Raw genomic sequence first — 16041 nt, 5'->3', positions numbered from 1 at the left:
TCGATGATTCTGAGCCGTACTACCTGTGAAACTTGGAGGGGCACTTTGCTCGTGGGTCGTCTACTGCGTTTTGATTCCAGACTGTGTCCTTGTCCAAAGCTTAGTGTGCAAATTGTTTGATGTGCCGTCTTCCTATATACACACTTACCTTTCACGTCCCTTCACGAGTATCCCCATTTGCGAAGATAGTCTGGCACGCCTGCTTATGCATCTCGCTCAAGCGCTCCGTGCATGCATGGCTTCGGCGGAGACCTGCGTGTCCTTCCACGCTTTGGACGCCGCATTTAGTACTTTCCACATGCATCATATGCATATGCAGCATCTGGAGAGACAGGGGTGAAAATTTTACCAGATAGCCATTTGTTCAAAGCAGAATTCTATATCGCTAAGAGAAAACAAAACAGCATACATGTACTGTACAAGCGGCTGTCAGAGACATCAGGCATGCCTGCCTGTTTCGTAGGTTACAAGCTTCCACCTACAGCACCAGAGTCCCTGGCTCCGCCTCCAACGCCGTCTTCACCCTTTCCAAGAATATCATCGCGCGCTTCTCGTCGCCTCTGCTCGCACTGACGGTAAACACATTCACTGCCTCCTTCACGGGCCTCGCTGTTGCTGGCGCGGGCAGGTTTCTTGTCTTTGGCTTTGAACCGAGGATCTCATCAAAAATATCTGTTTTCCTCTTATGCATAGGCACGGGCTGCGCGGGGGCCCCGGCGCTCTTGAGCGCATAGGGTGTGATTTGTGGGTTGAAATGTCCGTAAGTAGTGCGAGGGCTCAGGCTGTCGAGACCAAGCACGGAATTGAATAGGTCGTTGGCGGTGGGCTTGCGGTTGGGTGAGTTGGGCAGGTCGGAGTTTGCGAGGTCGATTGCGCGCGCAACGAATGTGGAGGTAGGGAGATGAATACCGAGAGTCTTTTCGAGGCGAGACTGAGTTGCGAGGACAGCAGTGAGGGATATGGGAAGGGAGAGTTCGACTGGGGGTTCTGGCACCGGTTGGACTTCTTTGGTGGTGGGCTTGATGTCTTTCTGGGCGTGCGGCGCGGCGAGCTTGATGTTAGAGAGGTCGAGGTGGCCGAGCTTGGCAATGCGTTTGGACTGTTCGGCGGAGTAGGACTTCTCGATACGGCCTAAGTATGCGAGGACGTCGCCTTTGAGGATGCGGCCGTTGGGACCTGTGGCCGGGATCTTGGAGGCTTCAGAATTGCTGAGGCCGTTGGAATGCAGGAGGAATTGGACGGAAGGATAGAGAGGGTAGCTTTGTTGCTTGGGCTCTCCAGCACTCGACGGCATGTTTCCGACTTCAGTTTTGCGCTCCGCTTCTTGTGGTTGCGACTCTTTCGCGGGTGCAGATTCTTGTTGGGTAGGCTTCTCCGACTTTCCTGGCTGCGATATCTTGGGCGTATCTTCGGCGGGAATCTCAAGAGAGGAGAGATCCTCGTCAGGATCAGCAAGGACTGCTATACGAGCTCCAACCTTTACACCCTTACTGCCGTCTCCTTGCTGTGGCCTCATTAGCTCTTGACTTTGCTGCGGGTGAGTTCTGCTTATCGCACAGTGATCTTTGCCATGACACCGTCATCTGTCGCTTCGACCTCCATCTGAGCTTTGTCTGTCTCGATCTCAAGTAGAATATCGCCAGTGGAGAAACTATCACCTGAGATTTGTCAATCTATGATCGTCGAGACATGCAGCTGGTGCATTACCTTCTTTGACCTTCCAACTGCTGATGTTGCCCTCGGTCATAGTTGGCGACATGGCTGGCATAGTAAAGTTGTGCGCTGCAAAGCTTGCTGTCGCTGTGCGAAAGCCTATACCAGTTAGCTGATGCATCGTCGAGACCTAGAACCGTTGATAGCCTACCCCGAGCAGAGACATTGTTGCGCAATTGAGAGCTCGTCAAGCGAGCAGAGAGCCTGCATACGTTCCCCAGCGAAGCCATAGCAAACTAGAGGAGCGTGAATTCGCGAGCACGGTGGCTCGAAGGACGTCGTAGGTGCGTGAGTTGTCAATAATCTTGTTGGGATGTTGCATGGATCCCGAAGTTTCATATGCCAAGCCGGAGCTACGTACCAGGGTCCATCTTAAAGCAGAATTACAACTCAGGTCTGCGACCATCGGGGTGCGAGACGCGTCGCAGGAATCGGACAGAGGTGCGTCCTGGGCACAGAGTGTGCATGTCAGTCCATACCTAGTCTTGAAAAAAGAAGAACGATGAGTTGACATGTTATAGGATGTCCGCACCGTCGTCACTATTTCGACACACCATATTCAGGTGCTCGCAAACGGCGCCGTTAGTTCCGCCATGCAGTCTTCGCTCTGTCTCCTTCACACGGAAAGCTGCTGCTGCTCGTTTCTACGCATCGGCTGCCTTTAGAGCTCGTAAAGATGTTGCACGGCGGGAAAAATACAATGCGAAACAACTCTCAGCTCAAACAACTGCAAAGGATAGCCCTTTAAAGCACAACCCAAGCATATGGGAACAGTCAAGGAAGGTCCCAAGCGCTGCTAGTCCTAGGATACATGAGACGGAAAGATCCAGAGAAATACTCAAATTAGAGCCCACCTCGAAACCGCTTGCGGAAGAGGCAGCAGCAGCAGCAATACCAGATCTGCCTTATTCGACTAGCGATGCCATGTCGATTGACACTGCTGTGTTAAAGTCACAAAACGTTGAGAAACTGCCGAGTATCACGCAAAGTCCACCTGCAAAGAGTTCACCGTCGATAGTAGCACCAGTGCGAGGTATAGAGCGTCTTCTCATAGACTTGATGATACAAAAGAAACCTCTGCTTTACGAAGCCCCGAATCAAGGAGGCCTCATTGGTGCTTGTGTGTTAATTGGTTTCACCCTATTGACCTTTATGGGGGGCGTGGCTATGCTCATACCGGAAATTATCGCATCTGAGGTTCCAGGATGGGCAAAGAATACATACATTGCTGTTGTTGGAGCTGCGATAGCGGCTCTAGGCTATGTGGTTATGTTTGCGCCTGCAAATATGATCAAAAATATCACATTGGTCAGAAGTGGCAATGAACTGGTACTGCAGGCCAGAGTTATGTCTCATCTGATCTTCCGACGCAAGACGCACACGCGAATCATTCGCTTACCAGAGCTCTCCTTGTCAGAACCTGTCCATAGCATCGCCGCTCGATCATCCCATCGCCTAAAAGTACAAAAGGCACAGGACCAGGCCATCCAGCTTTTGAATCCCTTCCAGCGCTCGTATGCGAAGCTTGCACGAGTCTCGTGGAACATCTTTGTCAGTATGAGTGTTGCCGTTATGAGAGACGGTATGATTGATACCATGAAGAATGGAAAAACCATTGGGAAGCTTGATGCTCGGGGGTGGTGTGCAGAGGAGGGGAAAGGTAAGCTCACAAGTGCACGTTTGCAGAACCTTTGCTAATTTCGTGATGAAGTTTTGGACCGTATCGTTGCCAGAGATTGGTCGAAAGAGTTCAAATCAGCGAAAGACCCTTGAGCCATACCAGGTATATATGCTTTTTCAGGGATTGCATGTCTTGCGTCGTCAATCTTGACGCTTTGTATATATCAGAACTTGTAAATATTAGAGGTTACGTGTATTGCAGCTGACTATTGATATGTGTGCTTCTCAACAGCTGCTGCGGGTTGCTTCATGAGCAATAGTAGCACATGGGGAGAACGCAATGGTTATCCTATCACTCGGTCACGTGACTCGATTAGCGATAGCCTATAAGCAACACCAGATACTTTACATTCCAGGGTAGGATCGGGCCCCAATCGTAACAGAATTTTGCTACTCGCAATGCTATCATCTATCCTATGTGGATCTCATTAAAGTATTTGGCTGTTGTAACCTGGTCCTGTATAGACCACACTTTATTAACGAATTCAAATCTACTCATGGTCAAACGTTCACAGAGATCAACAAGTTGTCATTTCGACAGTGACTTAATAAAGAATGTTACTCGAGAGTCCACCCGAAGCATGGGGATGGCGCTTGCCGGCTTGAGCGTCAACGCGTGGAAAGCTAATTAGGGACACGAAGAAATCGTCCTGTGGTCCCCGGCAAGCCTTACATGCGGCTCAAATTTAAGCTTAACCCCACTGCTCGTGCCTGCAGATCACTTCGGACGTCAAGTAAATGGAATACAAGATATGGCGAAAAAAGGATGGCCGTATAGGGCGGGCGCAGGGACCGGGGAAATGCGCAAAGTTGTAGAAATATATAATGCGGTTTTCGCGATTCGAAACATCCGCTCTGATAGCCATATATTCAACTTTAAGAATAATGCTATGAACTGCTCAGATACACGTCTTATAGATGCTCCGCGCGAGCATGGCAAATACTTCTAAAATGATGCGGGGATCGAGGTGTAGCGTCAAACGAAGGGCTGTAACAGGCTTAGCGCCTTGGCTTTGCGAGTCCAAGGGTCAACACCTAACTCGCATCCACAAAGCAGTTCCCGAGACTGGTCTACACATTCACAACTACCTGTCCACCTCCTAACCTATCCTCTGCCAACGTCGCGACTGCCATCCTTGCGACTCTCTGCCTATCGCTGGTAATTCATAAGATCAGAGTTCGTACCAATAAGCGCGTCACTCACGAGCTTCTCTGCCTGAATACGCCATTCACAACCTCCACGCGTTAAAGTCTACAGCAAGACGCTGCACATTCGACGTAATCGCTTTGCCAGCTGGATGTGTGGTCTCAGTACTCCTGAAGGCTTGTTCCGGGCTTAAGTGTAAGATCATACCTCTGTGTACTGTTGTGCGGCCAATTTACCGCACAGTACTCGAAGATCCACTTGCCTACGGTGTTGCTAAAAGTCTGCCGCAGGTCGAACAAAATTTGTTTCATATAATTAAAATTGCGCCATGTCGGGCCGGACAAAGCGTCGCCTCGAAGATTTCGATCCGAATGCTTCTGATCCCAACGACTCCGATTTTGACGAACGAGCCGCAAGACCTCAAAAACGGTCCAAAAAAGTCTCATCTTCCAGCTCAAAGCCGCGCAGACCTCAGAGACGTCGGACATATGACTCCGATGATATTGTTGATGACGAAGACGATCTAGAAATGGACGACTCTTTCGGCTCCGCGATAGAAACGGAAGAAGAAATCGAAACAAATGAGCGTGGACGAGCTGTTCGCAAAGCTACAAAGAAAGAGATCAAGTACGAGGAGGATAGTGACGACGAGGAGGACGACAGTGATCAAGATGATGACGACGAAGATGAATTGCCTAGCCGTCCACGACGCGGCAAGCAAGACAAGCCAGGAAAGCAGACTTTGATCGTCAAGCTGAAGGTGAATACCAATAATAGAAGAACGCGAGGCAACAAAGCTCCGAGCAAATCACGGTCTACCCCAGGACCCGAAACCGCTGGAAGCCGGCGAAGCAGTCGCTTGTCTCATGAAGCAGAACAACCCCTCGTTTCACTCTCGAATTCTGGCAAACATATTGTTCTCGAACGTGGCTCCAGTGTTGACCGCGAAACTCAGGACATGCCACGGCGCCCATCTCGTGCTACTAAAGGCCTGAAGAAACCACCAAGTGCTATCATGGAAGCGTCGCAAGAGGAATCACAGAGCAACTCGGCCCAGGCCAACCCAGCAGCCGCTATTGGCAATGCCCAAGAGAACGCCCCAGTAGAGGACAATGCTTTGCAAGCTGATTCTGAAGCGGAGCCTGATATGCCTATTCTCACAAGCGATGTGCAGATGGCTGAAATCTCTGAGTCCGTCCACGGTGATGAAGCGATGAAACCCACAGCAGATGATGACGACGATGAGGAGGAAGAAGAGGGTCCAGTCTCACGCCCTGGGCGCACGTTGCGGTCCCGAAAGTCAGGCACAGGTGAGAGTGCTGGGAAGTCCCAGAAGCGGGCAATCGAAGAGAGCAGCGACTTCGAGCCAGTGGGGGACGAAGAGAAAGAGGATGAAGACGTATCAGAGTCAGACGATGCGAAAAAGAAAGGCCAAGGCAAAAGCCCATCCGATGACTCGGTCGGACGAGCTCGCCGGTATCCTACGCGTAAATCCCAACGTAGTCGGCAAAATAGTGACTCGGACGATGATCTCGACCGCCACGAGCTGATGGAGGAGGCAGAAGAGCTTGCCATGGACAAAGCTCGCACTCGCCGCAGCACCCGTCGACAGCCAGTCTCTGACATCGCGTTTGATCAACCCTCTCTACGCTCGCGTGGCAAGCAAGTTGATTACCGTATCTACCGCCCAGAGTTAGTTGCAGCACTAGACGAAGAAGACAATGCGCCAGCTGCTACACCGTCGCGCAACAGAAACCGTGGCGGAGGTGGCGGGGCGGGTTGGCGTTCGCTGTTCTCGACTCAAGGGCCCTTTGGCGGTCACGACGGACCACGTGCTTTATTCGGAGGAGCTGATGGTGCCGGTGCCGTCGGGGGAATAGATTCGGATAGTAGTGAAGATGAGAATCAAACGGCTAAACCAAGCGTCGGAGGCGCTGTGGGCATGACGCCAACCTCAGCCTTCAGGCCCAATCTTCACAACAATGATCCAGCTCAAGCAAAATCTGGCGGACCTGCAAACCTGGGCAAGGTGTCCGATCGGAAGGCACTCGCTGATAGCGATCCACTCGGGGTTGATACAACTGTTACATTTGACGGTGTAGGTGGTCTCGACGATCATATTAACCAATTGAAGGAGATGGTCATGCTTCCACTCCTCTATCCAGAGCTGTTCAAGAATTTCAACGTCACTCCACCCCGTGGTGTGCTATTTCATGGTCCTCCTGGTACTGGTAAAACCCTACTTGCTCGTGCGTTAGCTTCCAGCGTCAGCTCTGGTGGACAGAAGGTCACATTCTACATGCGCAAAGGTGCGGATGCGTTGAGCAAATGGGTTGGTGAGGCCGAACGCCAATTGCGTTTGCTGTTCGAAGAAGCACGCAAGAACCAGCCCAGTATCATCTTCTTCGACGAAATTGATGGCTTAGCCCCCGTTAGATCGAGCAAGCAAGAGCAGATTCATGCCTCCATTGTCGCAACCCTCCTAGCTCTGATGGATGGCATGGACGGTCGCGGTCAAGTAATAGTGATTGGAGCCACTAACAGGCCCGACTCTGTGGATCCAGCACTTCGCCGACCGGGACGATTCGACCGTGAATTCTACTTTCCTCTACCAGGTGTACCAGCGCGCCGAGCCATCATCGACATACATACGAAGGGCTGGGAACCGCCACTCAAAGACCCTTTCAAGGATCAACTAGCTGAACTAACGAAGGGATATGGTGGTGCTGATCTCCGGGCTCTCTGCACAGAAGCTGCTCTCAATGCAATTCAGGGCACTTATCCTCAGATATATAAGTCCAACAAGAAGTACATTGTGGATCCTAATACCATCAAGGTTCTGGCCAAGGATTTCATGATATCGGTAAATAAGATGATCCCATCGTCTGAAAGATCCGCGCAATCGTCCGCGGCACCGCTTCCTAAGAAAATCGAGCCGCTACTACGCGAACCCTTCACGGATCTCACCAGAATGATTGATGATGTACTACCTCGCAAACGTAAACTTACAGCGCTCGAAGAAGCCGAGTACGATGATCGGGAGGATGCTCAAGGATTCGAACGTGAGATGATGGAGACTGAGTTCCAACGAGCTCGCGTATTCAGGCCTCGACTACTGGTACGCGGGCTTGGTGGGATGGGACAGCAGTATCTCTCCTCTGCCCTTCTCAACAAGCTCGAGGGAGTATTTGTCCAATCCTTTGATCTTGCCACTTTACTAGAAGATTCTTCAAGATCACCCGAGGCTGCCGTTGCGCAGCTGTTCAAAGAGGTCAAACGTCATAAACCAAGTGTTATTTACATTCCACATGTCGATATCTGGTACGATTCATTGCCTCCGGCAGCTCTTAGTATATTCAAGTCATTGCTCCAAAGTCTAAGACCTGATGACAGCGTCCTGCTCCTCGGAATGCTTGAGGACCCAGAGGCGGGCCACGACAAAGCATCGGAAGCCAGGAAAGCGCATATGGTCAAGGATTTGTTCGGCTATTCTAGGAGAAATCAGTATGAACTGACTAGACCTAACCACTCGGCACGAAAAGAGTTCTTTGGCGATCTTATCAGCTTCATCAGACTTCCGCCAACTCATTTTACTGATCCCACCAATCGCAAGAAACGTAAACTCGCGCAACTAGAGCTCGCACCAGAAAAGGCCCCTGTAGAGCCTACGAAAGAGGAGCTCAAGGCACAGAAAAAGAATGACCGGCTGACGCTGAATCGACTGAAGATGTTCATACAGCCTGTCATGGACCAAATTAAACAGAAGTACAGATCATTCAGGTTTCCTGTCATAGAAGAAAGAGTAATAGAGTACTTGTACGATGAGCAAGATCCGACTGTTGTCACGACAGACCTTCCTCAAGAACTACGAGCGGAGCAAGGACAACTGCGGCCTTACGAGCTTGGTACCGATAAGCACGGAGTTCCTGGTCTCCGCGAGACCGAGACAGGCAAATTCTACTACAATCTAGATATCACCATCATCGAGAAACGCTTATCGAATGGGTACTACAAGCGGCCCCGAGATTATCGTGATGACATAAGGCGTATGGAAAAGGATTGGGTCACGTTTGGTCATCCCGAAAAGATGATCAAAGCAAAAGAGCTCCTCTCGAATGTCGAGGTCGATATGGATACCATCTCTGCGCAACAGCCTGCCCTAGCAGCTGAGTGTGATGCCGTCTATGAACGTGAAAGAGCGCGAGCTGCGAAGGCGACAAAGCATGCGCGCCCAGGCGTGCCTTTATTCAATGGATCTGTAAATGTGCCACCGCACGTGTCTAATGTTGGAACGGAAACAACAAATGGAACGGGTCCCATCATCTTGGGTGTACCTGTTCCTGGCCGACATGTCATGCCACCAACCACACCAGTTCGCCACCAGACCTCATACAGTGGTATTTCCAATGGTGTCACAGCTGGCGGCAATGGTGCAGGTGTGAACTCTCACCCTGACGAGGACACCCCGATGACCGATAGCCAAGACCATGACAATCAGACTCAGGCATATGGCACACAGAGCGGTGCCAATACACAAACCCAGAAATCACAGGTCTCGGCGCACACCCATGTGGCATTTGGCATTGAACCACATCAGCTTCATAATAGCGCCTCAACGACCACGTCTGGTCAAAGGACCGATCGCTCGAATCGCTACTCCACTTCGAATAACACTCAAAGTACGAATGGTAACCCTAGTAGAGATCATCCCGATTTTTCAATGATGCAGCCGCCCTCAGTCGCATCAATTCCCGATACTCAAGGCACGTATACAAGCGAGTCAATGAGTGACTGGAGCACTGACTCTTCCCCAGAATTTCCCCACCATGCCAGTCAACAGACGAATTCTCAGCCATCGCAGTCGAGCCAGCCTCCAGCAATTCAGGTCACTTCTCTGCCCCAGCAACCAACAGCAATCAATGCGTTACTGAACGATGTGGCGCCAAATCTCGTAGTTGATGAGCCATACCTCGAGCAAGTTTTTGATCGCCTCGCGAAGAACTCCTCTGGTCTCAGTGTGGAGCAGTTAGAGCAAGTGAACGCCCATCTCATGGATGCCATCTGGCGCTTCCGACACGACTGGAACCGTACTCATATTGCAGAAAAGGTTATTGAGGCCTTCAACGAAGTGATTGAAGATATTCAGGAAATGGCAAGGCTACTTCCTCCTAGCCAGGACTTGGTCGAGCACACGTGAGAGCCCTGGATTTCAGGTACAATACTGGAAGCGCTCTGTCGCATTGTTTGATTTATGGAAGACCATGGCTGGACTCTATGAGATCTAGGCCAGACGCCTAATTCATGCATTTCCGTTATAAGCACGACTTTTAACCTCGAACACTAGGACGCGACTACATCTTACTCATACCGAGGCCGCGGCCATCCCATACTGCAAGAGTACATTCCCGTCAAATCAATATCATTTCTGTCGTGGGACAGGTGACTCTTCCTTAGAGTACTCTAACAGGGTCGGCCTTCCTCCTATGACAGAAGGTGATGACGAGGCGACTTGGTGACATTACTGCAAGGAGCTACCTTGTGCAGACGGTATATTCTTTGAGTTCAAATGCGTTGAGTTTCAAGAATCTGTATGGGTAGAGGATTGTTTGGAGGGAGATGGCGTCTGCGCGCTCTTAATTACTTGAATAGTACCGTGAATGGGTCGGCTTTCTTTGTTCTTCCTTGTTGTATAGTCTTTGGTTTGGGCAACACGAAGTCTTGTCTAGACAGCGTACTGGGCAACGGCCAATGAGGCTTCTGCCTGCTGCAAACGGCGTTTGGCAGGGCAGCATTTGTTTGGCGAAATTGGCATTTTAATACTCTGAAGGCAAGACCGGTGTGAAGGAGCTGGAGTACATAGGCAGCGTTCGCTCGCGCATCTCGGGAGTTTCAATTTTCACTTGCACATTCCAAGTTTGTGAAGTGCACTTACCATTACTCAGCCATTGCCCTCCAACTCACCTGCATAGTTCTAAACTGTATCTCTTACCCATCCACAATAATTACATAGTAAATAATTTGCGTTCAGGAAAACCCCAGACCCGAAGTAGCGGCGCACTGTCCAGCCTGCTTGCCCCGCGCGCTCGCTAAAGGTCGACAGCCAGGTTGCATCATCTCCTAGATGGACCCTCCGCAGCAACATCCAGCTCATAGGAAAAGTCCAACTCCCAACAAACGTCAGAAAACTAATGCTCGAGGCTCAGTGAGCGCCCTGAAGTCCAAGCCCAGTATGACGAGCGCTGTGGACGTCGAGGATTCACCCTTTTTCCAAGAGAAACTGGCTTCCGGAGGCTTGGTCGTGAGAGGTGAGCTTCCTCTGCCAGCTACGTACGGGTTTGATGTTCCTTTGGCGCCCGAATTGACATACCTGCAGACTTACCAAAGTTCGACCTTGATTCCTATATTCAGCACTATGATGGTGCGTTTTCCCTTCGCTAGGTTTTACTTGTCGCTGACAGAGATGACGGCCACCAGATCGTACTCGGTTCGATCGCCTCATGCTCATCGGCACAACGTCTACAGTCCTCTCTCTAGATGCCCTTCGATTGGCAGTCCAGCAAGCTGAACGCGGAAAAGATGTGGAGGCATACCTCACAGCTACCAGTGCGCTAAGCCAGGTTGCACCAAACGATCCTGCCGGTCAGGTAGATCAAAAGCTGGTTGATCACAAGTTGAAGGTTATCAAGGCTGAGAGTGAAAGACTAGAGAAAGAATTGAAAGGGTACCGGAACAATCTCATCAAAGAGAGCATACGAGTACGTAATTACATCCAAGTCGAGGGGTCAAAGAACGGCGGGCGTCTAGTCCTTAGACTGACAATGCGACACAGATGGGCAACGAAGACCTTGGTCGGCACTATTACTCTACTGGCGAGCTCGCGGAAAGCTGGAAAGCATATCAGCGCATGCGAGACTACTGCACAAACGCAAACAACATTGTCGACATGTTATTCCGGTTGATACTCGTCGGCATTCAGCAGAAGCAATGGCAGTCGGTTATGTCGCAGCTCATCAAAGCCAACTCGTCGGGCCAGAAGAGCGACAGTAGGACAGAGCATGAGCCCATCATCAAAGCTCTGATGGGGCTGTGCAGCATGGAAATGGGCAACTTCCGACAGGCGGCGAAAGAATTCATGGTGACGAAGTTTGCATACGGCAACCTTGAGAATCAGGGACAAATTGCATGGCAAAAAGAGGTTCTCACCCAGAATGACATTGCAGTATATGGCGGTCTCTGTGCGCTAGCAAGCATGGATAGGGAAGAGCTGCGAGAAAAAGTCCTAAACAACCCGGAATTCCGTCAATATCTCGAGTTAGAACCTCACATCCGACGCGCAATCTCTCTTTTCTGCTCGAGCAAATACTCCGCATGTCTTGAGCAGCTCGATGCGTACCGGACCGATTACCTGTTAGATGTCTACCTGAATCCCGTACTGCGCATGTTATACGGCACGATCAGAAGCAAGTGCATAGTACAATACTTCATTCCATTCGAGTGCGTTACGCTTGAAGAGATGACCAATGCGTTCCAATCTACTGGAGAGGGGAAAATTGAGACTGAACTTGTCGAAATGATTGAGAAAGGCGTCCTCAAAGCTCGCATAGATCTCGTGGAGGGGGTACGTCTACCCTTCCTACAAACTCCTCACGACTAACATAACACAGCTTCTCATCGCTCCCAAAACCAATTCCCGTCATGCTGTACAAGAGGATGCTATCAAAGCTGCAAAGGCTTATGAAAATACACTACGTCTTCGTTTACTACAGTTGAATATGAAAGCTGCAGGCCTGGAGATTAAGAGCAGTAAACAACAAGGGGGCACAGCATCGGCACCCTCATGGGAGGGTGAAGATAGCGAGATGGGTGGTACAAGGAGGGGTGGTCGAAGAGGTATCTTCAGCTGAAGAATATAAGCCACTAATCGGCGCGGCAGAATGCGTCAAAAAATAAAGTGGCGCAGGGTGGGGAACCTAATGTGATGGCACGAGAACATTGACTTCAGGAAGGCCACAAGACTTAGCATGTATGTATGCGATGATATCACGGAATACCCATGAGAAAATACGACAACAGTATGTGGTTCCAATCCGAAAGAGATTATTCGGAGCCACGACTTTCGCGGCGAGATCTTCCATCTCCGGTCGCTGAATACATGATGGCTTGGTATGCTGATAAGAATACCACGTCCCCTTACCAGATTCAAATCCGCTAATAAATAATTTCATATAGCTTAGGGATGATTCTGACCTCGAAGCCAAAGATGCACTGCTAATCGTGCTTCACTCCCATTCATATAATTGACCAATCCGTGCTTGACTTGGTAGCACGCCTATGTTGGCCTCTAATGTGTACCAATAGCACATGTCCTATACCAGTCTGGAATACCCCGACGTTCGAGTGATGCTCCGAGCCTTATAGACCCCAAACTGGGACCTTCCGATTTGACAGTGTATCCCCGACGGGCGAACCCTGTTCCGCAAAACTTGGCAGTAGCCTAGTATACGACGATCCGATGGCAGTATCTTGCTCCGATCCTAGTCGCAGACTGTATAGTGCCCAATGACGCTAACTGCCACCTACGCGCTAGGTACTATATGGCTTCATGGACTGGCTTGCCATTCCCGGGGCGATCAACACGCCTCCAACGCCCTAAGGAAGAGGCACGCACTAGGGGCTCGCTTGCAATAAGATGCTCTCGTATCTCCAGGGAGGATATATTATGATTCGGAGGTATGGTCGTTTGAGGAAACATCGTTGTTCTTTGGTGCTACCACTTGTGGCAGTTCTTCTGAAGCATGGTTCTGAGTTCAATGATCACTGGCCAATTTCCACGACGCTAGAAGTCTTGCAGATCGTTGGCGGAACGTATAGTAAGTGTTATAGAGTGCGTTACTATGGAACACCCCTGATTTATATATGAAACACCCCGTCTTTCTCAGTTAGGTAGTAGTCTCAGGAGCGAATAGAGGGGGTAAGGGTAAGTATACCAGGATACCCTCTTAAAAACACATATATAAGTATTATTTTGAGGCGTACGAGGTTAAAATTAGTTAGTAGATCTATATATATACTACTTATATAACTCGTTATAGGCGTGTTATTATAATACTAACCCGGTATACCTACATCCTCTATTCACTCCCGAGACTACTACCCGACTAATAAGCCGGGGTGTTCTATATATAAATCGAGGGTGTTCCATAGAGGTCTACGTTATAGAGTGTAACATTTCCTGGTTCAAACGTTTATGCAAGAAACAAATTCACTCAGAGTCGACTCTACTAGGACAGTCAACCTCGCGAGGATCATTCTCAGCTCCGACTCACCCGCGCAAGTGTTCTATCAATTGAATACATCTTACTGACGATGCAGGTCAAGACGTTCGTCATCTCTGCCCTCTTTGCGAGCCTTACTTCTGCCTTTCCCCTCACCCTCGAGAGCCGCGCAGTAATAGCCCACGACGCTGTGGTTCCTTTCGCCCAAACCGTTCCATCAGGCACCACCGGCACGCTCTACCTCAAATATAAGCCTTTCCTGAAGATCTTCAATGGCTGTGTACCCTTCCCTGCTGTGCAAGCCAACGGCGACACGGGGTTCGTTTCCTGCTCTCGCCGCCCTATGACTCAAATCCTCCTCCCATCGAGCATGCACTAACACTTTATCAACAGCGGCGGCCTCGCCACAACCGGTGTCTCCGACGGCGACTGCTCCAGCAGCACCGGCCAAGTATACTCACGCGCCACATCCTTCGCTGGGCGTTACGCCATCATGTACTCGTGGTATATGCCCAAAGACTCGCCGTCATCGGGCCTCGGCCACCGACACGAGTGGGAGAACATTGTAGTATGGCTGAGCGCCGCGTCGGAGACGGCTACGACGCTCTCATTCGCCGTCTCTGCGCATGGCAACTACGATGTGTCTGCGAGCCCAAGCTATAGCGGTGCCAGGCCCTTGGTCGGGTATCGGAGTGTGTTTCCGGTGAATCATCAGATGGTGTTCACGAGCGATGTGGGTGGCGAGCAGCCGTTGGTGGCGTGGGAGAGCCTGACAACTGCGGCGAGGACGGTGAGTCTGTACTGGTGGGTGATAAGGGTTGAAGTGTGCTGATGATTTGACTTGTAGGCACTGACGGATACGGACTTTGGAGACGCAACGGTGCCGTTCAAAGATAGTACGTTCACGGTGAATTTGCAAAAGGCGATTGATGCTGAGGGGTGAAGTTGAGGTGATTGGTCTGGTCACGAGCATGTTTGCTTCTACGCAATTCGAATACGTACATTTTTTCTTCTGCAGACACATTTGGCTCTCCACCTTGGAGCTAGAGCTAGAACTTCGAGGACCAAGACTTAATACCTTGTACTTCAGCATTGAACTCAAGGCTACTGGGCATATCCTGACTTCTCATCGCTCTTGGACACGACATGCTCTTCTATGTTTCGAAAGCCTATGCTCGTTCAGAGCATACATGACCGTACGCTCCATACGAGATCAGTCGGTTATATATTGCAAGACCTACTGCCATTCACGCAAGGTAACAGGCAGCGACCATTGCAGTACCACGAATATTTTCTTCCACATAGATTTTTTCCCAATTTGGCTCACGACCCAGCTTCAGAGTGCAATCTTTCCTTACATATAACAGACAGCCTGTGAATCTTCTGGTCGTATCTTTCTTTCTGCCTAAGGATCTTTGCAACAATACTCGCTAAATCTTTCATCCTTAAACATACGCATAAACTTTCTCACGCACTCTATTAATCTCATCAAGATGCTCTCCGCGTATCTGCTCGACTCCTCTTCCGATATATCAGTAAGGCACTGAGAGATGCTCTATAGACAAAGAACTTACCCATTCCAGGTCGATAAGGCACATGATATACTAGTCTTGGTCAACCATAATATTAATCGCATGGAAAGTCATAAGCTACAGTATGAACGGCCAGTTCCGCGTCTCACGTCTTATGTGATAGTGTGAAAGCACCTGGCGTAAGGCGTGTGCTGCCATCCGACCATGGCAGTCGTCCACGTGATAAGCTGCGTTTGGCTCGTTGAGGAAGCTTTGATAGTGGAACATGAGCCTGTCCGATACAGGCGTCAGTGCGTGTATATATATTGCTACTTTGCATTACCATTAATGCCCGCTCGTCCCCTAAAATGACAGTAGAGCAAGGTAGGTGGCCGGTCTGATAATTATGTAGTGCTCACATCGTAGTATCAGAACGAACCTATCCTTAGCCTGTGGATCTGAGGGCGAGAGATTACCAGACGAGACATACCCGAAAGAGATTACCACTCCAATCCTGATGTTCCTGGCTGCTTTATCATGTTTTTGAGAGCATCTGCCCTTTCTTTGGCTTGAGAAACTCATGGGCCATGTATGCTGCGCCTAGACTATGGATAATCGGGTCACAAGTCCAGTACAACACAAGAGCGTGTCGGAAGAAGGTAGAGAAGACGGCGCCGGACTAGACTAGCAAAACGCACATGGAAATGCCAGCGAG

General features: G+C 50.1%; 5 protein-coding genes across 5 annotated transcripts; 4 read left to right on the top strand and 1 right to left on the bottom strand.

Moving 5' to 3' along the window:
* Positions 1–337: 337 nt before the first annotated feature.
* On the bottom strand, positions 338–2165 carry EJ05DRAFT_477535 (pyruvate dehydrogenase protein x component). Its single transcript, XM_033744268.1, has 4 exons — positions 1865–2165; positions 1708–1812; positions 1558–1658; positions 338–1504 (listed from the first exon to the last, which is right to left on the bottom strand). The coding sequence occupies exons 2-4, from the start codon at positions 1745–1747 to the stop codon at positions 479–481; spliced, it is 1167 nt and encodes a 388-aa protein (XP_033598818.1). The 5' UTR covers positions 1748–1812; positions 1865–2165; the 3' UTR covers positions 338–478.
* EJ05DRAFT_539347 (uncharacterized protein) lies at positions 2098–3731 on the top strand. The gene is made up of 3 exons (XM_033749510.1): positions 2098–2180; positions 2235–3373; positions 3425–3731. Coding segments are annotated over exons 1-3 (1203 nt in total). The 5' UTR covers positions 2098–2178; the 3' UTR covers positions 3487–3731.
* Positions 3732–4665: 934 nt separating this feature from the next.
* On the top strand, positions 4666–9934 carry EJ05DRAFT_63338 (AAA-domain-containing protein). Its single transcript, XM_033749823.1, has 3 exons — positions 4666–4735; positions 4831–9303; positions 9355–9934. The coding sequence occupies exons 2-3, from the start codon at positions 4869–4871 to the stop codon at positions 9735–9737; spliced, it is 4818 nt and encodes a 1605-aa protein (XP_033598816.1). The 5' UTR covers positions 4666–4735; positions 4831–4868; the 3' UTR covers positions 9738–9934.
* An 835-nt stretch (positions 9935–10769) lies between these two features.
* Positions 10770–12444, top strand: EJ05DRAFT_440934 (PCI-domain-containing protein; the record flags this gene model as incomplete). The annotated part of the gene is made up of 5 exons (XM_033741956.1): positions 10770–10845; positions 10914–10958; positions 11015–11295; positions 11370–12158; positions 12205–12444. 5 exons carry the CDS (start codon positions 10770–10772, stop codon positions 12442–12444), a joined length of 1431 nt encoding a protein of 476 aa, XP_033598815.1.
* Positions 12445–13794: 1350 nt separating this feature from the next.
* EJ05DRAFT_512037 (NPP1-domain-containing protein) lies at positions 13795–15196 on the top strand. Its single transcript, XM_033748298.1, has 3 exons — positions 13795–14133; positions 14209–14605; positions 14663–15196. Exons 1-3 carry the CDS (start codon positions 13907–13909, stop codon positions 14756–14758), a joined length of 720 nt encoding a protein of 239 aa, XP_033598814.1. The 5' UTR covers positions 13795–13906; the 3' UTR covers positions 14759–15196.
* The last annotated feature ends 845 nt before the right edge of the window (positions 15197–16041 follow it).

This window comes from Pseudovirgaria hyperparasitica (assembly GCF_010093815.1).
Source record: "Pseudovirgaria hyperparasitica strain CBS 121739 unplaced genomic scaffold EJ05scaffold_11, whole genome shotgun sequence".
Lineage (NCBI taxonomy): Eukaryota > Fungi > Ascomycota > Dothideomycetes > Acrospermales > Acrospermaceae > Pseudovirgaria > Pseudovirgaria hyperparasitica.
Note: the sequence above shows the minus strand (reverse complement) of the source record. Positions and strands in the feature narration are given on the sequence as shown.